We start from the raw sequence: 25,742 nt of genomic DNA, 5'->3' as shown, positions 1-25,742 counted from the left end.
CCTTTCCCCCGAGCCACACTTATTCCTGTACTAGACTGAGACATCCTCTCTCCTCAGGACAGGACTCAGTTTGGTTGAATCTGAGATGCATTTTTTGGAAAAGCGGGGGGGGGGGGGGAAGATTTTTTTTTTATTTTAATGAGGAAACGCTGATTTTCATGGAATTAGCTTTACTTTAAAACTGAATAAAGAAACAATCCCTACCCTCCAGGCCTGTCACACATCAGTTTGAAGCTGATGACATTATCTCTGGGGAATCAGAGCCCAGGTGGTTGCAGGAGTAAGACTGGACTGCAGCTCCTTCGACTTCAGTGGAGCACAGCAAGCCCCAGGAATAGTCCCAGAAAACCAGAGGGAACGGGAGGACCCTCCTGTTTGCCAGCTGTAAAGTCTCTGCTCCCCTGGGGATGACTAGAAAGCTGCCTCCTTGAAAGCCACTCTTCTGCAGAACAACAAAGTTGCTGGAGCTGGGCACATAGTCCCCTCGCTCTTCCTCCAGTGACAATCACTGTGCATTTAGCTCCGCCGTGGAACGGAGCAGGCAAGCTAATTAACACGCTAAGTCATAAGGAGGCAGTGCCAGTAGGGAAAACGGAGCTGCGTGAGCTGTCTGTGTTCGTACCCTGTACAGTCCTCTTGTCACGAGACCCTAACTGTATGATTAAGAATGACAAGTGTTAACCCCTCTGGTCTGGGGGTCTCCTGGCTCTCCTGCTGCAGTGGTCTCATCCCATTTTCTTTCTCAGAATTTCAGCAATTAGCAACAGAAAAGACGTATTAGTTCATCTATCCCACACGCTCACTCTTCTCCTTGGACAGAGTGAAATGAATCCCTATATTTGTGCAGTTCATTGTCCAGCCAATCTTTAAATGACTCTTACAATGAAGATTCCTTCAAAAAGCTGTTTCATTGACTAATGTCTCTCTCTTGGACTGATTAGCTCCCATACATGAAAGAATAAAATTTATTTTGGGAAGAGGTGAAACTGAAATATTCCCCTTGTAGAGCATTCACCAGACTGCTCCCTTGGGCATGGGTTAACCCTCTAGCCAGCAATCATATATTGACAAGCAGTCTCTATTTTGCTCGTGGGGTATGTTTTGTGTCCAGTCAACACTTCCAGATCTGGGATGCAAGTTCTGATGAACCACAGAGGCAAAACTGGAATTCACATTGTTGGAAAACTGTTCACTTGTAGCCATTTTGTTTAAAACAAAAAAGAATTGGTCTTCAGGGCGTGGAGGGGGGAAAGTCTGCAGAGAATGGAAATACACAGTCCTGATGATATTCCCTCAGCAAGATTAAGCTGGTTTCAGAGCTGAGTGTGGCTCAAAACCCAGACAGAGTCACATTTTCAATGTTTTTTTATGGATTGCAGTAGTTGAGTGTGTGGGAAGGGAAGGGAAAGGAGCAGAGGAGAATGGAATGAGAAAGGATTCAATATGTTGATTCAGATCATCCAAACTCAGTGGCTCTCAGACCCTTATTTCCTCCTTGCAGGAAATGAGGATTAAGATATTTCCTATGAACAGGTGAGTCAGAGGATCATCTTTGTTATTTTTATTTGGAGCAAATGTCCCTGTTTAATTTCTACAAAATAATAATAATTGAAGACACACAGAAAAGCTAGGTAAATTCCAGGCACCACAACCCACTGGGAATGAATGCCATTTTCAAGTCATATTTGTTTTTACATTTGTTTTTCTTCTTTTTAGCTAACAGTGCTTCATACTTCAATATCCTCTGAAAGGGAAAAAAAAAATATTAAAACCTACAGAACAGCTGACATAAAGACAAGGACTGAAAAGAGCACCTGACTAAAGTGGTTATTATTATTCAACTTGATACACACTCACACACACACATACACATTAATCCTTAGCAACCTCTTTACTAACAACTTCTCTGACAGTTGAGAGGGTTCCACTTCAGTAATAAGAATTTATTGCATTTTATCAATAACAACATCAAAATTTCCCAGGAGTATCCCTTCAACTCCAACAGGCATGTATGTACCCAGACATTTTGTAAAACTTTTCAGGCTTGATACAGAACTCACTGATATCCACAGTGGTGTTAACATGAACTGTACTGGGTGTCAGATGAGATGTTCAGGTTTGTTTTCCATCCTCGCTCATGGAAAAAATAAAAAAGAATATTAAACATTGAAGCCTGATTCTGGCAAGTAGGAAAAATCCTCAGCCCACAGATGGAATCTTTTTTTAGTGAATTATAGAAATTGAACAATTTGGGGGAGGGAACTATACAAAAATAAGAAAATAAAGATCATCACTAGGATAAATCACTGCAGAAATTTCTGTGTCTGTTTAACTCATGACTTACACCTCCAGAAGATAAAAAGCAAATGAGCCATCCAAATCAAGAAATGTTGCCCATCCCAGATTCAAAGTGCTCACTGGTTCCAGACCTTACTAGTTTGTCTGAGCAAACCCAACAAAAGCCAAGTGAGAGTAAGAATTGCTTCCAAGTCCCAGCTGAATTTCACCCTTAACGAAGCAAGAGACCCAGAGATGGGCATAACCTTCAAGTGCAAAGATGCCCATTACAGATCACCATGGAGGAGCAAGGAGGCTCTGGGACTGCAAGCCAGGACTTCCACCGCTCAAGTTAAAAAACAACCTACTTCTGCAGGGCTACTGCCAGGAGTGAAAAATAACTATGGGGAGTTGTTCAAGCAATCTCAATAATATTTCTTGGAGACTAAGACCATGCACAGTTTGAGTTAAAGTCTGACCTGTAAAAATCTAGTCTCAATTACTCTAAGGGTCAATTAGTCTTGGGAAATACGCATTCCCACTAAAAAATGACGAGCTCGATCCGTCATCAGAACAGGTATATCCAAGCATGGCCTGAGGGAATCTGGTCACTACAGTATTGCCCTGGTTTCCTAGCTCAGCAGTGTGTTCAAAGGCTCACTGTAAGATTGGGAACTGGGAAGAGGGACTTGCATGAAATGTGGAAAGAAGCTCTACAAAACTCTCCCAAGCCCCCAGCCATCTTTTTCCCCTGTTATTTCAGAGAGCTCTGCCAGGTACTGGATGGCATAGAGATTTCATCTGCTTTATGGATGCAGGTGCCTTTATGGTTCTGTCACTTTACCACAAAACATCTCACAATCTCACAGGTGTTGGTGGACTTTATACTTGCAGAATATCGACGAACAAGACAAGTAGTATTACTGCTTTAACATCAGCTGAGTGCAAAGGTGATTTTTCCTTTGTGTTGGTTGTGCTGCCAGATGGCAAAGGCTATAATTCAATCCTGCTCAGCTGAGATATTTCTCTGAGGTCGTTCTCCCTCCAGTGAGGCTAAGCTAAAAGGGATAATCTTAAGATTTAGGTAACTAGAAGTAACTCTGCAAACCTCTGTCCTCCTTCTGACTTGTTTCTTTACACAGTCAGGAAGCACTAGAGATACTTGAGACAGACATTCCTCACCTAATTCCTAGCTTGACGTTTCAAGTAAAGAAAATGAGATTATCTGGACCAAATAATCTAATTGCAAGGGTGGAGGTGAATGATAGCCACAGAAAGTGGCCTACCTTCAGCAAATAAACCTCAGCTTCTGCAAAAGGCCACGTTGGCAACACTTCCTGCTGTCAAGCTGCCTGCTCTTGTCTGGTTCATCACTTTGCACAAATCCAGATGTAAAAAGGGTGGTCCATGGCGTGCAAGAGCACTCTGAAGAATCCTTGCCACCAGAAATGCCCTCCTTGACACCTGGTGGAATTGCCTCCCCCCCCCTCCTCCTGTCTCCTCTCTTCTCCCGTTTTCTGTTTCTATCATTGAGAAGGGATAGAAACCAGCTTTTTTTGCAGTTTCACCCTGTTGGTCTTCCATACTTATAAACAACTTCTCTGGCAGGATAACGTATAACAAAGTATGCTTTAGTGTACCCCACAGTAAATCAAACTGATTTTTAAGAACTTTTGTGGAGTTACCGCTTAGTCACCGTCATTTAAAAAGAGGAAAACCTGGTCCTATTCTTTCACCTGCTTGTTATAGCTTCTAGAAATTATGGTGATATTACCTAAGAGAGAGGCTGGCAGGCAGGCAGAAGAAAGGAAAGAAGAAAGAAAGAAAAAGAAAGAAATAAAGAAGGTAAGAAAGAAAGAAAATAAGACATTCCTACTTTCAGTAAAAAGAATATAGGAATGGATTCTAAAAAATAATACTCTGACAAATTGAAAATAAACCCAATAATTTTTCTGTAAAATTGCCACTGACTTTTAAAAAATCTAAAAAGACATAGGACCTGAACAATGCACGTGCACACACAGCCCACATAGTACCTAGTTATGCACAAATCCTCATATTCAAATTAGTGTGATTTTCTTTGAAAGGAGGAATTAAACTGACTTTTCTTTTACCCAGAATGCTATAATGAAAGCAAACATTGTAAGTGTACACTTAAAAAAATCTTGATCTAAAGAAATAAGGGGAGGGAGCATTTTCCGATGCTCATGAAAAGCAGTAACTCTGACATGACGTTGATTTCAAGTAGCCTTTCTTTGAAATACAGGTTGCCATATGACTGGTACCAGCTAGGGGTACATTCCAGTTGTTGTTTGATGCAGTCCTTGCAATAAAAAGTTTTTTTTATATATATATATATTTTTTTTTTTTTTAATTCCACTGATTCCTTGTACTTTTTAGCCAAGTTATATCAACTCCACATCAAAAATCTTTGCTAGACAGCTTCACCTATAGGTTGCCTGTAGTACATTACACCGTATACTGTGAACACCTCCATGCCCATACCTGTGTCCAGAGATATGCTTGGGTAATGCCCAGAGATTTGACTTCCATCCAGGAAAGCACAGGGATTTCAGAGCTAAAGCTGAAGCACCGTCTCTTCTGCAGCTAGATATACTGCCACACATCTGGGGCTCTGGGGGTCTGCTTCAGAGTGTGCTTTCCTGCACTTCGTGATGAACAGAGACGCTTTGAGTAACAACTCAGATTTGTTTATTCCACATGACAAACAGACTAAATTCAACACTACTAATGCAAAAGGTTTTGGAAGAAGAACTGATACAGCCTGGACCATGCCAAAAGAAAATAAGATTTGTTCACACACCTTTCTTAATCCTGAAGTCCATCTAGACAACCTGAAGATGTGGTTGAATAACAGATACCAGCTTATGTTTGAACAGTACTTTTTATGCTGATATAACAGAACCATTTTGTAAGCCTGTGTTGTTTTTCCTGTTACCTTCAGGTACTCCTCACTGAAAAGTAGCCACCTCTGATGTTTTGCTAGTTGTTAAACAATGCACAAGAGCTCTCCCCAGTGGCTTTGGCTGGGGAGGGAAGGGAAATGCAACAAGCAAGCTGACTTTTCTGCTGTGTGAAACACTGTTGAAATGAGCGGAAAGGAGCTAAGAAATCTGTCTGACATCCTGTTAAAACCAAGAAGCTGTTACTACAGGAGGCCTCTTGACAGGCTATCAGAGTGCACACACTGAAACAAGTTGCTTCATGGGCAGCCGAATGTGTAAACCCTCTTCCAATGTCCCTACCCCCATGAGCTCATTGATGTCTAATAAAAGATGGGCTTATGAGCACTAATGAGAACTCTCTGCTCTGCCTGGCTGCCTATTTTCATGAAATTTATAGGAACACAATAGCTTTGGGACCTCTTCCACCCCATCAACGATAGGTTAAATTACCCAGTGGGTTCAAAGCTCAAAGGAGGAGCCCTTGACAGATTGACTGATAGATGGGCCCAGGCACACACTTATAAACAGCTTGATTGTACGTCTGACTTCCTTTGGAAAGAAGGAGCAGGAGTTTTATTGGTCCTAGCCCATAGACAGGATAACTTCTACCAAATTGCCTCCTATTGTCTTCTTAAGATGTTGCTTTAATGACAACTCAATGGCAAAGCACCTTCTGGATTTTGAAGACATCACTTTAATGCCTCCATGGGCCAAGTGTCTTTACTGAGCTTGAGAAGCTATGATGTCATCACTGGTGAAGGTGGTACAGCTGCAAGTGTGCTGAAAGCCAAGGTCTGGAAGGGAAGGAGAACTTTTCAGAAGCATGCCCTTCATTTTAAAGGGCAAGGCTGTGGCTTTGAGAAGCCAAACAATTTCTCTGAAGCACGATTTTGTTTGTGCTGCAGGGGTATTTACTGTTCTAAGATTTCCTGGCATTTGGGTGGTGTAGGTAGAACAGATTTACGTAAAAAGGGGGGGAAAAAAAACCTTCAAAGGAGCTTTAAAAGGACAATATCCCAACCCACTGTCTCTTTGGGAGATTTTATTTAGACAGAGCTGTTGCTGAGCCTTTTGTGACCAGACATTTGTACGTGTTTTACTGCATGTTTGTACGGCTGCACACAGGAGATAATATAACTGACAGGCTAGTGATGATGGATTCCTACAGCACAGGGGATGCAGGGAGGTCAGGAATGGGGCTACATCCTCTCCAGTATGCCAGCACCATCTTTTCCTTTTTTTTTTTGCAATGCCAGCAGCAAGATGTTCCCCATCCACAGGGAAGATGCACACGGGTGGGTGCTAAGGTCATGACAGACTGGGCCCAGAGGGAACTCCCCTCAGATGCACCCTTATGCCCTTTGATTCACTTTCTAGCACACTTCCAAAAGCCTGGAGAAGACTCGTGCAAAGCTGAGGTGGGGAAAGAGGACAAAATGAATAAAGAATAAGGCCAAATTTAAGTAAGGAACTGAATAGGATTTAGAAGACATGACTTCTGCTCCAAGCTGTGTAATGAGGTGCTACTCTCAAACCACAATACCTCATTGTTCCTCAGTTTCCTTGTCCATACACTGAGCAAGGCAAAGAGGCTGATTTCATCTGAAAGAGTCTTTGGGAGCCACTGATAGAGCTGCAGAAGGGCTAAGTATTATCTACATCACCCAGCAAAGCAGCATCCATTTTAAAGCCATCTTTCTGCCCTTCTTCACTTTGTGGGTAACGGTGAGGAGCTTTACATTGCTGGTACAGCAATGGGGACAGGAAAGAACTGCAGTTTCACTTTGCACCCCACTCTGTTCTTTTCTACAATCAGGAATGGATGTGTTCACAACTGGCTTAGTATTTGAGGCATGGCCGTAGGAAGCAATGTCTCACTGTGGAAAGCTGCAAGAACTGGAGGACAGAAAAAGAGAAAGGAAAAGAAGAAAAAAACCAGCCAGAAGCATACACACACAGGGAGAAACCCTTCTGCAAAATTTCTGTGCCAGTTTCTGCAACCCTCAACCTATTCTTTTTAACACCAACTTGCCAAAATAAACTATAGTTTGCATTTTCAGTGGTTGCTTTTTTGGCTGTAATTTTTCCTATGCTCACATCTCAGCTCTAAATACATTTGCAGGAGGGGAAACGAATGTGTGCCCTTCTTAGTAGCAAATCCACTAACTGTCTCTGCACTTCATCAGGCTGTGAAAGGCAGACTTCACACTGTGAGAAACAGTCCAGGATAAATCAGTCCATTCATTCCCTTCATTCATCTTTTGAATATCTTTTGCATGTGTTCAGATTGTATCATGGTGTAGATAATACTGGTAGACTCTTCAATATTTGCTTTTAATTGTTGGCTGTTACAATGTTCAGCTTTCAGAGAGGGAACGTGATTGCTGAAGAAAATCCAAGTAAGCAAACACCAAACTGATGGTAAGAGGATGTTTAAGGCTCAGGTACTTGGACTGTTCTCAAGGAAACCTTCCATGGAGGCCTTGGTCCAAAGGCCACTGCAGTCTGAGTAGGCTTTGGACTAAATCCTAAATAGTTTTGTGAGTACACACTGGTTTCAGACCTCATCTCTGTACCTCTGGAGACTTATGAATTTTCACAGAGTAGAGAGAAAACCTTACCCCCATTCAGGGCCAGACTGTCTGCCCTGGCTGCAGAAAGTCCTGCTGACAGTCAAAGCAGTTGCTTACATGGAGAAGATATCATTAAGAGACTATTTCATGCACTTTACCTGTCCTTTAATGGGTGGAAAAAGAACCAGACACAACCACAGAAGAGAGTGCACACCTTGTCAAGAAACCCTACCAAATCTAAGCATTTATGACATGTTTCTGCAGGGGTGATTGAGCATTTGGATTGTGGATACCCGAATTGTAAATTTTCAAGGACATCAACTGATGAATGTGAGGATTTCCCTGGATTTCCATCTTTACTCTGAAGGCAAAACCTATGTGGTCTATGAGCTCTGCTGGCTCATGTGATCACAGTGGGTTCAACCAAAGGCCATGTATTTGTTTATGATCTGCCTGGAGCTGGTGAAGAACTACTTCTTGCTATAAAACCAGCAGAATTGTGTCCTGGACCAACATGTCTTTCTCTTTTTCAAGGGTGCAGGAGAGGACAGTCTTATAGCAATCTGCTTGTCCCAAGCTTCATGTCCGGTAGAGCAGCCCATGGGTTTCCCTGAGCCACTGTGAGGTAGGATCAGAGTCCTGCAACCTATTTGATGGTTTTCCCCTATGCAATTGCAGGATCTTGAAAACAGCTACTAGGAATAATGGAAACCTCAGGGTCGGATTGGCTTCAGGACTTTCCTTTGAACACTTTGCAGGCAGGAGGACCAGTTTATCAAAACAAGAGTCATGTGAAGTATAATATTCTGCCTTGGCACTGCTAAATGACAACACTTGTGATAGCTCTTTCCCATTCTGCTAATTGAAATAGCAGCAGCAGGTACATATATGCCCGCTAATGTAATCCTTTCTCCTGTAAGCAGTGTAAAAGGTCTCACATACCATACTGCCTTGCACACTTAATCTTCACTGCACCCTGAGCTATGGGGAGGTACAGATCTCCCTAGCTCCAAAGCAAACAGTGATGTCGCAAGGAAGTGAAGAGATATGGCCAACGTAACCCAGGCTGTCAGTGACAGAGCAGACACTTGAATAAAAAGTTCAGATTGACCCTTTAACTTCTGGGCTGTCCTTTTCTGCTCATAACAGAAGCAAGTGACAGAAGGAGCCCAGCAACATCCACTGGCTTAATAACAATCATTACTATGCTAGGAGACTGGATGGATAATGCAGTCCCAAAGCATGGACATGAACTAATGTCATCAGCATTGGTATAAATAGGGTGTCTGCATTTAATTAATAAATAATAGGCTGCAATGCTAATCTCCTTCTGCTAACTCTTTTCTAAAGGTGCAATCTATTAATCACATGTCACTGCCAGCCTGGTCACTTCTTTTTTTAGATTCAAGACAGAAAAAAAATAGCTAGAAATAAATGGATCCTAAATACAGCATGGCAATTGAATAGCACAGCCAGCATTATGATCCACTGCTGATTTCAATCCTTAGCTACAAGTTTTTCCCCCTAAGGACGGATATAATACTTAAAAGAGAGAGTGAAGGCTTGCGATGTTGTAAAGGTCAGCATGTTACTAATGTCTGCAAAATGGAGTTTTTTTTCCCTGATTATTTGCCCATGGAAATTCTGTTGCTCTACAATGTCTGTCGACATGCAGTAAGACCCATTTCAGTGGGCACTGGCTAAGACAGGTGAGATATTCCTATTGAGATGGGGACAGCATAACTTTCTGAAAAAACACTGGAAATCTCTCACCTGTTTGGCACGTGGTGAGACTAGTAAGCTAGAAACTCAAGGAGAAGAAACATTTGTGTTGGTATGGAAATGTGGTATGGGGGATATGACAGCACTGCTCATCTGGGACCATATAGAAGGAGTCATGCAAATTGCTTCCTTTGCGTGTGAATATCCACTTTCCAGGAAGCTTCCCTCTCAGTGCTCTGAATGAACTCCACTGTGTCCGTAGACACAATGAAGATTTTCACCTGTTCAGCTTCAGGATTATCACCCTGCTGTGCCTTTTCTAGGGTGTCTTTAGAAAAACCTGGAAAACTTTGACCCAGGAAAACATTGTCCCTCATGGTTTTGTGTGCGGGAGGCAGGAGGGGTGGAGGAGGTATGGGTATTTAGGTCAAAAAGCACATTTCCATCCAAATTTTTTTGATTGGAAGATATATCCTACTATCTCTAGTTGTTACACATAATTGATCACAAAAATGTATACTTACTAATTGAACTGATTTTCAAAATTATTAAAAGCTTTGCAAAAAGTTCATGTCCACAGTTCCAACATGTTTGATATCAAAGTTGCGCTGAAGCCTCAAAAGAGTCATTCTCTGGCTACATTTCTTTATTCTTCAGTCAAATGCAAGTCAGAAGTCTCAGCACAGAATGTCTGGGTGAAATTTTACAGTCAGTTTATGCAAGAGGTTAAATGAGATCTAACAATTCCTTCTAGATCTAAAACCTATTCATTTCCTTTTAATCTAGCCAGAAACACCAGAAGAATGGCTAGTGCTCCAGTGTTTTGGCCTTTCCTCCCAAAGTCCAAACTTCAATAAGGGAACATTACAGGCTCTAATAAAAACCACATTGCCTGTAATACCAGGGAAGAGTGCTGGATCACACACTGAGATCAAGGAGAGACAGGGATAAATTCAGCTCATTGTAAATACTGGAGAATATACTTGCATCAGGATTTGAATTTCTGTTGTGAGACATGATGTTTGACCCCTGTTTTGTTCTAGGTGGCTCTGGTCCCTTTGAAGAGTTCCCTGTAAAGAGACAGTTGGTATTCATGGACCGCTATATGCCAGTTTCCTCCTGCACCCTTGTTTCTCCCACAGTACCCATGGACCTGCCTCTCCTAAGGCGAGTGGCACAGTGGCATAACTGGCTCCCTGCCAGCGCAGTGTGTCCCTCAGACATCTGCTGAACCTCAGTTTCTTTTCCACTAGCAAACTTGTACACCAAAGACAGCTGCTTGGCCTTAGCTCTGACCAAATATGCCAACCAGGACCACGTGGTATGAGTGTGCAGGAGGAGGGTCCTTGTCAAGAAGGAGGCCTTGCTATTAGCTTAAGGTCTTGTGTATGTTATTCAGGATGTCACTTGCTTTGTCTCAGGGAATGTGTCCCCAAAAGGAGTTTTGCTTGAAGGCCATCCTTAATGTTTCCTTTCCCCAGGTAGACCCTAACTCCACAGCCCCTGTCCTGATGTATTAGTTTCACTCCCAGCTGTGCAACCCAGCACAATGCTTTGCCTCACATCTGGGAAGACACTATCTGACAGGTCTGCATCCAGACACTGTATCTGGTCTTATCTTTAGAGAGTAAACTCTTAAGGAAAAGAGGGCCTCCGTCTGTTCTGTATTGTACAATGAACCTGGTGTCATGGTTCATAACTGGTCTCCCAGGCACTGCCGCAAGATAGATAGTAAATAATTAGATTTCTGATCTAGGGAGTAGAGAGACTGCTTTGGTTCAGTCCAATCTCCAAAGTCATTAAACTCATACTATCTTCATTCCCCCTTGCCTGAGGTTCTGGCCCATTCTCCCACATCTCTTCTTCATTAGCTATTATTATTCATAATAGTAATAGTCATAGTCATTTTGGAAAAGAAAAATCCAAGAAAGCAACTCATCCAATGTACCTTACATTGTGGCAACATAATTTCATGTTAATTGGATGGCTGCTTGGAAGTGCTGGTATTTTGTGGTTTATAATCAATGCATCTAGCCATTTATCAGTGACTCAAGAGATGGATAAAATAAAGATTTAGGGGAATTAATTACCATTCATACGGCAGTTCATGGGCAGGAAGCATTTTACCAGCTATGAATTCCTGCACACTAGGTTTGATGCTACAAGAAAGCATCCCTCCACTAAGGCCAGTCCTAATACATTTGAGTTACTTATCCCCTATTTTTAACACTCTTCTAGTCCTGTTCATTGGGCAATCTCAACTTGTGTTATGAAACAAACCTGCCCTGGCGTGGGACATGTCCTGTTACAGTTCCCGCAAGCATGAGCAGGCAGTATCTCTTACAGGAACAAGTATGACTTGACTCCACTGTAAAAGCGAGAGGAATCAGCCCCACAAAGTTGGCTCCCACTATTTGGAAGAACATCATTATTTGGGGAGATTTTCAAAAGGAATAGTTAAACACCCAAGGCCCATTGACTTTATGTGAGATTTGAACAGTGAAACACATTTGATGCTTTTGAACATCTCTATCTAACCAAGTTACTTCTGTGGAACTAATGATTAGAGAACCTGAGCACCTAATAATCTTCAATGTATGTATCCTTGCAGCACCAATGCTTTCTTATAGAAGGAAACTGGAATCAGAGCAAGATGTTCGGCCAATTTTAGGTATATATTCAGACAGTCAAAGGTAATATTAGTCACCAGACAGAAATGGAGTGAGAATAATAGCCTGGCCTAAGTAACCTCTTCAAGGTCAAGGAGAAAATCTGTGGCAAGGCAAGAAGTTAAGCCTCAGTCTTCCAAGCTGCAGTCTATTGCCCTGTGTAGAGCTTTCTCTTCCTCTGTGCAGGATCAAGCTGCAAGACTGCCCTTAAAATTGAAAAGAAAGGAAACAGTCCCTCACTAATTGAAGCCAACTGTTTATCCTCCCTGGGGGAAAATGTTTCAGTGCAGTGCTGCCTTGAAAATTACCTCTCTACAAATGATATTACAAGAGGCCATATTCATTTTCCATCACAGATTCCAAAACAAGCTGGTTTTAAAGATAAAAATATTTTTCTTAATTATGAAAACACATTTTAAAGACACTGATGTTATGCACTGCTTTTAATTTGAAGCCTTTTTTTTTAGTTTACTTTCTGCCATGAGAATGGGAGTGGTAGCAAACTTGAATACAAAAATGAAAATGGAAATTGACTTTAAAGAGGAATTAAAATTGATCAGATTATCTCTATGGCTCAGGCTGATTGGGATACAACCCCTCCTATTCTTCCCCTGACATTATGAAGCAAACGCATTAATGGAGAAATATGCCTTCCCTTTTTAGGACAAAACCTCAGCATCTCCTACAATCCATCGGTTTTATATAGTAATTTTTATTCATAGATCTTAACTAGGGTTTCAGAAAAGTCAAGTATCATCATTCATACGATACAGATGGAAAACTGTGGCATGCAAAGGTGAGAGTTGCGATTCATCTTCCCTCTCTTCAGGTGTCTAAATGTGAGATATCTAAATCTGAGTTAATTGCCATAGGTTCATTCCAGATTCAGTGGAGAGAGAGAGAAGGGAAACTTCCCAGCACCATTTATCCCATGTGTCTTAGGATGGGGTGAATCACAGTTTGGAAGCACCTCTCTCCCTCCACTGTCCATAGGAGGAGCCTAGATGACTAACTTAGACTATATGCTTAATATTTGGGCTCTAAAGCTAGGCAAAGTGAAACCTGCCTGAAATAACATTTTAAGGACAGTGGCATAGAAGCCCTATTTAAAATTTATTCTGTCTCTAAGTCCAAGGCTCCTAAGAGGCCCAGTTTCTGGGTAAAAGCACTAAATACAGTTTACTCAGAGACCTAAATTATTTACATAGGGATTTTCTGCCTCCCAAACTGATTTCACGTACATACTGCAAAATATATATAGCAATTGGAAAATGCTGTGTATGCCATGAAGAAAAGTTTCCTTGGCCTCCAGTATCTCCTGAGTCTTGAAACTTCTTGCAAGTTGCAATACTATAATCTAGTATCTCAGCAGGCAAGGGGCAAAACCTTTCTCACTGAAATTCCCGCTCAGAGAAGAGAGAGTTCAGTCTGCATTGAAACGGCAGGGTTGAGCCAGTCTTATTTTAAATTGCTCAGTTGTAACCTCTGTGTGCCAACAGCTGAGGGTACTGACTATAGTCCAGACATTTCCTAGCTCCTACATCAAACTAAAACTCACTTTCCAGAAAGACCCTGGATTACTCTAGAGTCAAAGGTCTTTGCAAGCATGCAATAAACAAGACACAGTCATGAAGAAACAGGCACACAGCATTATGTGCTGAACACTGGACTCAGTTTATACCCTGGCAATACTTTAGGCAGCAGTATAACTCTATGAACTGTACCAGATCTGGAAACAACAAACTTATTTACCTAAATTCAGGGTTTTAAAAGTGTTTAGGTACTTGATTGACATTGATTACAGTGGTGATTAGATGAATAAACAAATACACATTAATTACATGTGCAAGTCAGTTGCAAGCAACTGTAAGTTGCCAGAAAGAACTGAAATTCAGACCTAGAGTAATGATGGCAGGCAGGGGAATAACTTTGGATACCTTATAGTATTTTTTGTTGTTAACTATAAAGCATGCCTCTTTTTATCCCAATTCTAAGTGACCTGCAACCAGTGAGTTTTCTGTCAGATGCCTCAGTCTCCTTTGTACTGATTCTTCTCTTTGTCATTCCTCCTTACATCATATTTTGCACCAGACTTCTTCTAAGACCTCTGCCTTCCTGGTACAGCAATCGGCAACAATGGCTTTTTGACATGGGGAGAGGGACTGGATGTTATGCATTACAGACCTTGCCCAGAGATTGCTTGTGCATTTTCCTTAAAGTATCACTTGGTAAAATACATAAAAAGAACCCACACAGCAGGAGTAAGGACAACACCAAGCCCCCCATACCTAACTCGTTGCTGACTGTACAGGGGATGTTGGTGCATCACCGCACAAGGAGCTGGGCTTGGACTCAGTGTGAGAACATTTTGATCCTTTGTGAATGTCAGACCAAACTAACAAGGAAGAAGCTTGGAAAATCTCAACAAGCAAATGAAATCTGTAAGATGTAAGCATCAGTCACCCTTACTTTATTCAACATTAGGCAGAAAAAATGACCTACATGTTCCCTTTCCCCCAAATGTTTCTCCGAAAGAACAGCAAAACATGCCTTCTAATTTTTAAAGAAATGTAAGCATAACTACAAGTTCATCAATAAAAAAATACATAATGGCTTGTTATTTCGACTCTTTTGTGAGGCAGTTCATTAGAAACTTCATTTGTCTACATGGATTGCACTTATTCAGCTATATTCTAATAAAATGCACATTGCTTCCAATAAAGGCAATGCATTTGCTATTGATGTGCTATAAACTACTATACAGAGAGGTGTTATTATATCCCTGTGTAATAACAAGCCAATTATAATGATCAGCAAAACCTTTACAATAAAGTCAATGCATAAGGAGTGATTATCATAATGCATTCTAACTGTTCAGTGCCATAAATGCTTTGCAATTAATTGTGGAGCGTATCTATAAATGTATTATTAATGCTGTATAAAAACCCATTGACAAGCAACCTTTACATTAAAAAAAGATACTGGGATTGTAATGTGTCCCTGAGTTCACCTACGAGGTTAAGCTGTATTTACAAAGACAGAATTTTTTATAGGATGTCATTTTTTATTTTCTCCACTCTCCTCCTACCACTTCTTCCATTTTTGCCATGTTGTTGAAAAAACTCCAAATATCACTGCGCAGTGAGAGGGGCCTTGACCATCCACCATACTTGATTTTTAGTCCTGTACACATCATTCCGAGCACAGCTACAGGCTTTCACTGGTGTCTTAACCCTATGACACTGACAGCCTGACATGCATGAATGCCAAAGGTGTTAGCCGCAAGAAATAAGCAAATAAAAGCATATCACAACCTAAACAGGCAATGCAAGAAGGGTGAAAAGGCGAAGGGAATCGAAGTTACACAATTGATCAAAAGTCGTGTGGCAGCAGAGAAAAGAACCGATATCAAAACCTCAAGGAGATGAGCTCCCAGCCTCTCCCCAGGCTCTGCTGTAGACTCCTCTCCTTGTCAGTTAACTATTAGGTTACAGATGCTTTATGAAAAATGTGCAATATGTTGGGTTTTTTTCCTTTTAGTCCCTTAATACTTGATTTTAAAAGGTTGTCCTTAGGACATGTGCTAGAACAGAGTGTCCCGTGGAACTTTTCCAGTTCCTATTGATGGGCACCCTTCCATTGATTTCAGTCACGATGGAAAGGGCAGACGTGAACAAAAGTTTGATGAACCTTATTTTCTTTCAGCAGGTGAGTGTGGAGTGGAGCACATCAGCCTTCAGCAGTGTCATCGAATATAAAATACTACACATGAGGATCTGCTGGAGCTTTTTTCTCCCCCAGAATTAAGTTTTACCACAGTGGAGAGCATGAATGGGGTCATCCAGGGCCTCTTTGAATTAACTGATCCATTTGCATGCTGGTACATTTTGCCTGCTTGAAAATACAGCCGTGTGAGGACAACAGTCAGCTCTCAGTAGGGTCATGCAATTCTGAATTTCCACAATAAACCAGGAGATTTTCCTTCCCCATTGACATAATCATGTCCCACATGACATTGTCACATCCCATTGACATAATCAGCCCTACAACAACCCACAGCTAGAAAGAGAAGATTTCCATGAGTATTAAAATGCTGTTTCTAGATCAGGTTTATCTTAGGGTTAAAGGAAAAACACTACAGATTTTAACGGACATTCAGATTTGGAATAAAATCCAATGGACAGGTTCCCTTTGAACCCAGTGGCTTTGAGCATTGCTGTAGAAGGCTCCATCACACACAACAGGGTCTAAAGCTCGGCTCTGCCTTTCAAAGACTGTAGCTTCACTTGGACTGAGAGGAAGGAATAATGTCCAAATCTGGGTGAGTTTCTTGGTGAGTTTCTTGATTCTACCCTGGACTCGATGTGTCCCTGTTCATATGGGAAGAAAACCAGGACATATAGGCCAGAAGGGTCCAGAGCGATGCTCAAGACTCTGGGATGTCTAAGGTGGCCTTCGTGGTCCTAGGCCCAGCTCCTTCCCCAGCCCTTGACCAGATGGGCAGAGAGGTGAACACACTTCAAGGCACTGACATCTCTCCCTCCCAATACTACAGCATCTCCGACAGCCATTCCTCAGGAGCCCACCCTGTCAATGACACTAAGGCTTTCTGTTGGTCCTGATGCTTCCCCAGCCTCTGAGGCAAGAAAGCTGTCTCTCAGTTTAATATCAAGATCTTTTGGTTAGGTTCTTGCTTTTTCTTTTTTCCTTCAAATCATGTGTTCATCTCCTCTCCTGGCAGATTTTTTTAACAGAATATTAGATTATTTTTAAACAGTCATTCCTTCTCTTTACCCTTCACACAGAGATATTGCAACTCAGCACCAGTGTGCTCTTTACTACTGGATATGTAATTAATAGAGAGAAGATATTTAGACTTGGGTGTGGTTTTGTTTTATTTTAATTCCTCCTGCAAGAAAAGTAAAAAACAGCTGATTAATCATGTTTGGGGCACATCTCAGGAAGAGGAGATGTATGAGACTTAGGAGGAGGATTTGGCATGGAGTTGGAAATCTCCTTTCAAACTGCAAGGGAAGATAAAGAGGGAGAGAGATGTTGTTTAAACTGTTGTGGGCACTGAGGGAAAGAAAGGGGAATATGAGACCCTGGCTGTGGTAAAATATTTGTCCAGACGTCTTGAATCCAGACCTCATAAAATGTGAAGACAGGAGCTGTTACTGTCCAACGAGTAGCCTTAGCCTTGCAAGTGTGCAATGGTTGCAGCAAAGGCTGGTACACGTGTGTTGCGTGACCTTTGCATGTCCCTGTCTGTGCTTTGCTATGCCCAAGCTATAAAAGATTAGGGTGAGTCATGCTGGGCTCATGGTGATGTTGAAAGAGTTAATGGGGATGTGTTCATGGAGAAGTAAGCTTGGATCTTTTCCCCCCAACTGTGAGAAGGAGAACATTATCTGTCTCCCTGGGGTGTTTGCCAGTGCAATCTGCCTGCTCCTGCTGAATGGGTGTGGGGACCCTAAAAGAAAAAGAAGAGATGAGCAGTTGAAGAAAAAGCTGTGGCAGGCCACATAAAGGTAGGTTGTATGGATTATCACTGGAAACAGGACATTCCCTCAGCCTGCTCTCCACCTTCTGGGGTGGGAAGCCTTTTAAAGAAGCCCACCAAAGGTACAAGATAGGGAACTGCTGGTAAAGTGGCTTCCACGGAGCTTGATGTGCCAGGCAACACATGTGGCTCAGAGATAAGGAAGAGATGAGAATTACAAAGGTACAACTCTGATGTATGCATGGTTCCAGACTTCAGGACTTCTTGCATGCAGGTGTAGCCTAACCTCCAGCAGTGCACGAGAGGAGATGCTGAGCTCTGCCAAGACTGCCATCTCCTTATTTACCCTTAACTCTCTTCCTCAGACCTTTCTGGTGGGCAACCAAATCTCCTCTTTGCAAAGCACTTCCAAGGAAGAAAGAGATAATTCTTCACGGCATTGTTATACCAGTGTGAAGCCAAATTAAGCTGAAGGCAAACCAGTCTGGCTTGATTTCGGCACCTAAACAGGCCTGGATCTGGCTAGTACCTGGATAGGAAGCTTCCTGAGAGGTTTTGGCCGTCAGCAGAAGCCACAGAATTCTGATCAGTTAAAGAGAAAACAGCTAAATGCCAAATAGTTGGTGGGACCTGGGGTGTGTTTTTGTCACAGATAAACCCTGCAGCAGAGAGCTAGTGAGAGTTAGAAATGGCCTGGATGAAATAAGAAATAGATCCAGACTTTTGTCCCAAAGGAAAATAGGGCTTAGAAACTGTGGAGGAGCCATTCTGACCCCATCATCGTTGCTGAGGTGATGGAAGGGAATAAGAAGAAACAGATCATAGTGCATGAGCAAGGCATCATTGTTCTGCTGTTTACTGTAAATGAGTTCTTGGACGTTTTGCTCTGAAGCTGGAATAAACCATAACCAAGCAGATAATTTCAGTGCCTGTACATTGAGTAAGGGGTAGGAAATGATGCAAGTCAGTTGAAATATGAAATCCAGACCTTCTAGCTGCTGCTGTCACGTCCCCCAAACAGCAAACAAAAAAAGACACACTGCACATGCCTCCCCTAAACATACAAAACCAAATTTGCTTGAAAGCACAAACACAGACAGAAACTTTAGTAAGTTTGTGAAGTCTTGCATGCAGAAAACACTGCAATGTGATGAACTGCAGACTCTCCTGTAAATCTCTGAACACACTCTCTGCAGAACATTGCACCCTTTCAACTCTAAACCAGTTTGGACTTCACCTTTTTATTTTCTTTACTCCAGGAACCTTCTGTATCTGTTCCATAAAATGCAGGAGGACCCAAAAACCACCGTGAAGTGTTTCTTGGTAGAGACAGCACTGGGCCTGGGTAGCACACTGCGTGCATCTTTGCATGCCTTCCTTTATGGATCTTCCTCTGTCCTTTGAGAGGAATGTGGGAGCAATGGAGCATCTAAGCATCACTAACGGAGTGCAACTAGAGTAGCAGGAGAGTCCTTTCCTTTTAAAAAATGTTACTCCCTGTACAACCTAGTGGGACCTTGGGGCTGCGTTTATCATAGGTTAACCCTGCCAGCTGCAGTGAGAGTTGTCTAGTGAGAGCTAGAGATATTGTGGATAAAATAAGAAATGGCTCCAAACTTTTGCCCCAAACCACAAAACAGACTTAAAATCTTTCCCTAAGTTTGCAAAACTTTAAGTCACTGATATCTACAGACTATTTTTAGAGCTGAATAGAAGACAAGAAACCAAGAAAAATCATCAACAACAGGATGAAAGTAATAGAAAATTCTATCAGTTTAATTGGGATTTGGCATGTTCAGAATTTAATGTGGAGTTATAGCTTACATCCCTAAAACCATATTGGACTACCTAATCTATGACGAAGTAGTTTCTGTATAGTCAAGCTAAATGTGCACAACAAAAAGGCCAATGAGAGTTTTTAAGATACTCTTAATAGAGCTAGAGTTGTGCTCTTACTTTTTAAGAACGAAATACAGAGTTGTTGCCTTTTATCACATTCTATCAATTCCATCACTGCTAAAGTCTCTATAAAATGTCAAAGGACTCTGACCTTCCAGTCAGGTATTTGAAGCTTCATGAAACATTCTGTAGAAGGAATATCCCTATATAAAATTTTGTATCTTAACTATATACATGTGCACATACGGGCAGAAATGCAAAATGCAAAATCTTCCCTTTAATTTAGACTGTTTTCCTAGAGAAATGTACTGAGAATACATTCATTTCTAGTTCCTGTGAGATTAGGCAAATGTAAACAATGCCAGTTTTTATTGAAAAGGATTGCACTCTTTGTCTTGTTCCTAGTCCAATATGGGGACTTACAAACAAAATAATAAAACCAGCAAAACTAATAAGGGGCACTCAGCATTTCCATTTTGTTGGGTTGAGTGTAATTTGTGCCAAGCAACATTTTGAATTCTTCCCCAAACCTAGATGGTCTGATAGTCTAAATTCTTGCTCACACACACTAAGTGCTAAAACATCCACTTTCCATTCAACTGAGAATAAAGACACAGGAAGGGTTAAAGACCAACAAAATCCAGACACCAGAACAACAGGAAAAAATGCTGAGCAGAATGTGATTGGTGGGGGAGAGTAAATTTTGGACTCCCATCAGCTTTGGGTTGTGGGAGAACTTACTGGAAAAGTCAAAGATTCGTGTTTTAGCAAAATGCAGGTATTTGTCCCTGTATAAAAGAAAATCTAACTTCCTCAAGAATACTGATCACCATTTCCAGTAGAAGCCTCCTTGCAAACTACAGTTTCAAACAGCACTGCATTCTTTCTTTAATACCTTGTCCTGGCACCAAAACTCCCCGTAAGTCAGAAGACAGAGCTGTATTCAGAGCGTGGGCTTTGGGCAGACGGAAGACTTGTGCTGTGCAGGAGAGCTGCTTCATCTTCCAAGCCCCGCTCTTCCCTCACATCCCATCCTGATACACAGATGGGATATAAGAAGCTACAACTTAAGTTTCTTTGTTGTTGAAGTTGACCTTTATCTTGCAGCCCTAATGAAGTCTTTTGATGCGCTCCTAAGATACATAGCCTCCTTTTTAGCATTCTCTTTGCCATGCCTGCTTTAACTGGTGGGCTTGCGAAGAACGTAAGTTTTCATACAATGCCTCCCTTGAGTGCCAATTGTTCTTTTCTCCCATAGTTGCCCTTGAGTCATGCCATCCTGAAACATCACCAGCCCAAAAGCAGCTTGTCAGTGGGGAATTAGAACAACGTGTCTTTCACGCCAATGATGAGTGCACCCGCTTGGCCCCTGCATTATGATCACCACCGATAGGAGAAATATGGGAGCGGAGAGGGTGAGAAAAGATGAGGTTTGTGTCTGTTGGGGAGACAATTAGCTAAAATACAATGGGGAGGGAACCACTGGTGTGACAGATAATGTGGAATCAAACTGCCACCAGAGCTCTTTGCAGTTCAAACCATCCCTCCTGAAAGCAGCTTCTCTTAGCAAAAGAGTTTGAAAACCCTTCCCAGAAAGCCAGGCATGTGTTCTCTATTAGTGATTTGCATTAAAAAAAAAAAAGTGATTGGGAGCTACATACCCTGTAGGCACACTAAGCAAATTGGCCAGCCTAATTATTATTGTTTGGTATGTCTAATTAAATAGACAAAAGGCCCTCCCTTCACTCTCGCTGTCGGCATGAACTCCACTGGAATGTGCATAATGTCCCTTCGTTTGCCCAGGCAGCTGAGCCTTTCCCTTTTCCCCTAGGAGATCGGCTTTGACAACTGCCCATGGCTTGCTTACCCACTCCTACTCAGACACGGAGTCAGATCGTCAGACGGGAAGGGAAAGTGGGTAAATTGACTGGGTTCTGTTAAAAAACACCGGACGATGCCATATGATGTGACATGCCTTTGTTGCAGGTTAGAAACGTACCATGGCCCTTGATAGCAGAACTTGCCATCGCAGAGCCCATCAAATACTTTCTGTCCAGTGTTGCCCAAATTCCCCCAAATTTACTTTACAGGGGACTCTGAAAGTGCAATATTTATCCCTGAGCTTTCTGGCATTTTTCCAGCACTCAGCTCTTCTCCTGCTCTACAGTTACACGGCACCACAGCCCTTCCTTACAGAGCCTCTGTCGACCTGCCGGTTTCACCACTCCGTAACACCAGCCCTTCAACTACAAGCTTCGTACAAAGTCTTCCAATGACTTGAGTCACTGGAGAGTTTCAGCTTCACACTGATGCAGTCAAAGCCTCTGGAATCCAAAGCTTTCAACTGAAAAAAGAACACAATTTCAGTGCCTTTTGTCTGTGAGGCATTTTACTCCTTTTAAGTAGTTGTTGCTGGGGATTTCCACTAATGCCAGCACAAAGATAAGTCGTCCCATAAATGAGGAAGAGCTTACGTCCATGGTGGAAATTAAAGAGTTTTCACACATCTGAGCCACATCATTACCAAATGACAGAACCTACTCCCACGTTTATATGATACATAAGCACTAGTGTTTTTACTGCAAAAGCCTCTCCTTTTTTTCCACAAAGAGATAGGGATAGAGAGGAAGGAAGCACCATGTCATTATATATATGCGTGTATATATATAAATGTACAGATGTAAGAAAAAAAAGCAGAATGGTAATTTATCCAGCATAATGGACCATCTCACACTTTCTCAGTGAGCTCTGTTTGATGTGACAAACAGGCCCCTATTAGAAGAGTACGGTGAAGTATCACTACATCAGTTCTGGTAGAAAACCTTTTACAGGAAACACCTTATCACTGGTAATCTATTGAACGGTCACTTAGCAAAGCCTTCCAAATCCACTGTGCAGGATGGAAAAGCAAAAGACCAGCTCCTGATTTCAACTACACCTGTGCAAATCCTGAATAACTCCCTGGGACTGAGAGGAGTCTTCAGTTTCCACAACAGGTTTATCCAGATAAGCTGATACAGGTGCAGAAAACTCTGCTACCTCAGAATTTGCTTTTTCCATAAACAGAGTTGCTTCAGTCCAAGCAGAAACAACATGGTCAGAGAAACCATAAAATATCTGGTTTATCCCAACAAAATTAAACACCTCTGCAGCTCAGCCCAACATAGGTCTGAAAAACCTACGTTGCCGTCACCGCTGTTAAACTTTGTTAAGTCAGCGCCTGATGCTTCATTTCTTAACGAGGCAGTTATTTGTTTCCCAGGCAATCGCTGGCACCTGCCTGCCTTTTAAAATCAAATAATAATTGAATATGAGGAAAGCGAGACGAAGTAAAGGAGATTTAATAAAGAGAATCTTTGCTGCAGAGGGAATTTCTTTGGCAGTGATTACGTTACTAATTGATCAGCACATTGCCTGAGAGAAGCCAGAGACAACAATTATACTTAGCACTGTGGCTGAAAGCAATGCAGTCAACTACCTCCTCGGCTTTCGCTGTCCGCTGGTTTCACCTGGATCGGTCTGTTCATCTGTAAGAAAGAGCAAAGAGAGACACATAATTAATGGGGGAATCAAACATTCATATACAGAGGCTTGCTTTGTTTTTTTACCACGCATCATAGTTAGCACCAGAATTTACTCCATCGGGGCGGGGGGGGGGGAGCAATTCGTAAGCAAAGAAGTAACCACAGAGTACAGGCTGCTTCTTGGTCTGAGGTAAATCAGTGTCACCCCATCTACTTGACAGGGCCTCTGTTGAATCACACTGGGAGAGGCATCTGACTCATTTCACACAGGTCATGAAATTTTAAACATAACTTTTTAAATTACTAATAGTTTCCTGTGGAAACACTACTGTGTCAGAGCAGAAATGCTTTGTCAGAACATCAGGATCAGTGAAACTTTAATTGCAAAGATTTCTTGAGATTGGCATGATGAAAAGAAAATGGAAAATTGAATTCCACCTCCACTGTTAGCTCAGTAGAACAGTCACCTGTAACATAGCAGACTCCATTTCATACATGGGGAATGGGATTTGGATCTGGTTTGTCCACATGCTGCAGGAGTGCTGGCTATTGAGGTTTTTTTGTGAGGAGGGGGTAGGATATGAGTCAAAACATCTCCCTCTATTGCTTTTTCAAACACCTTTTTCCTTTCTCATATCAGAACATAAGCAAGAATAAAAACCTTGTCATGGTGCTGTGAATAGGTTTTCTGTTCTCCAACTCATCCCTCTCTCTCAACAAAAGCATTGGGGAACCATCATTATCCCCAGAGCTGCTCATTCCCAGGAGAGAGGGCAACAGATGTCCATGATCATCTTCACTGGTAGTGCCTAACAGGATGTGGATGTCTGATGAACAGAGGTGAGGATATACCCCTCCTGTTAATAGCTGGAGATGCAGATTGGATCAGAACCAGCTGAGATTTTAATCTGAAAGCCCTTCCCTGCCTTTTCCTCCATGTCACTTAAAGCAATCCATACACTATGTAGATGAACTATTCAAAATATCTTTCTGTGTGTGACCACCCCTGAGTGGAATGAAATTATCCTTTAGATTTGGCAACCAAAGAAAGTGCAAGTTCAAACAGGCATCACAAGGAGCAGGAAGTCAGAAGGCAGTGGGAATCTCCCAACACATTGCTTCCCAATAAAGTCAGGCCACAAATTGGCTGATGAGTGTCACAAGGTGCCTTCAGGTGACACTGTCCCTCCCTTATTTGCGGCTAATCACAGTTGGGTAGCAAGGCTGTTAGTTTTCTTTTTTCTTTTTTTCCTAATTTCCCTTTTTTTTTTTTGAAAGTAGTTCATAATAATTTAGACTTATTCTAATTGCTCTGCACACATATTTAGTAATAAAAAGTTCTCAAGCTGGCTGACAAGTAGGTTAAGATGATGGAGAGCCTAGCAGATCCTGCTGCATTGTTGTCTCAAGAGGAAAATGTACTTAGCCATAAACTGACTACAGTTAGACTCGTACTCAAGAAGAGAAGGATCAATGGCTCCAGATGCTACTGAGCAATTTCTGCTCTCCTGTATGCCTGTATCATCCAACAAACTCCAGACAGTTGAAATGCTAAAACCAACTAAGAGTTTGGTACCGGATAAACCTTGTATCAGCCTCTGCTTCTGCAACTGTAAAGACCTGTCGCTGATACACTTATCACAAGATATTAGCAGGGCCAGAGGCGATGTATTTAGCAGCAGCAGGGTGGACATCCTGCCATAGGGCTTCTGTAACCACATGTGAGCAGCTAGCTGTTACAGACATTTAAAGATCTCACATCACAGAGGTGAGGAGGGTAATTCATGTCATGTAACTCCGAATGTCTAAAAAGTCACTCTTAGGAGTGACTTAAGCCACTTAAGTCACCAATCTGAGTGATTATCAGTCTGAGATAAAAAGGATGAATGGTCTTCTGCAGTGCCTGTTCCTCTCCACTGATCGTAAAGGTAGTCTATGCAGTTACAGTTAGGTGAGATGAACCCCATCTTGGTTCTCATGTGCAGGATAATGAAGCCAGACTACCCAGTTACTGTGCTTTAGCTTCCCCCAGCTGCTCAACCACTGCAATTGGTTTGCGTTTACAGCAGGTTGGTGTTGACACCATCCATGTACCAAGGTCTCACTTGAGAGCTGTTAACTTTTGACAGCTGCACTCACGCTATATATTATGGGTTCCTAACGTGGACACAATGGTTAATCTAACTCCAATGGTCAGAGGAGGGTGGTCAGAGGTCCCTGGTGCTCACTCCAAGACAGCCAGAACCTGCATCCCAAGCAGTCAGTAAGAGAAATAGTCACAGTAGCCAGGAATTTATAGGTGGTGTGCTGCATACAGCCCTGAGAGGCAATGTCTGGAGTCCAAAATGGACACAGCCTTGCAGTGCAGAACATTCCATAAATCTACCAAGGTAGATACTGATCTGAAGCCTGCTAAAGGCCATGAAAATCCCCACTGAACTTGAGCAAGCTTTGGATCCAACCTTTAGAAAAACTAGACAGAGATCTTCCTACTTGTTGAGTTGGATGTGATCAGCTGGCAGAAGGCAGAGGAGATCGTCAGACCCTTTAGCAAAAATGAGAGGAGAATAATATTTGTTTGGTTTTGGGTTTGTTTGTTGGGTTTTTTT

At 42.0% G+C, this 25,742-nt stretch overlaps 1 protein-coding gene across 9 annotated transcripts in view; it reads right to left on the bottom strand.

The window, feature by feature from the left end:
* The window catches only part of LOC143171870 (CUGBP Elav-like family member 4), a 708,415-nt gene that overhangs the window by 277,524 nt on the left and 405,149 nt on the right, over positions 1-25,742 (bottom strand). For all 9 annotated transcript variants that reach the window (XM_076360989.1, XM_076360994.1, XM_076360991.1 and 6 more), the window contains exon 3: positions 23,088-23,136. In XM_076360989.1, the coding sequence (XP_076217104.1) occupies positions 23,088-23,136 (49 nt within the window). The remainder of the gene's footprint in view (positions 1-23,087; positions 23,137-25,742) is intronic.

Source organism: Aptenodytes patagonicus, chromosome W (assembly GCF_965638725.1).
Source record: "Aptenodytes patagonicus chromosome W, bAptPat1.pri.cur, whole genome shotgun sequence".
NCBI lineage: Eukaryota > Metazoa > Chordata > Aves > Sphenisciformes > Spheniscidae > Aptenodytes > Aptenodytes patagonicus.
The sequence above is the reverse complement of the archived record's forward strand: the minus strand, read 5'-3'. Positions and strand labels throughout refer to the sequence as shown.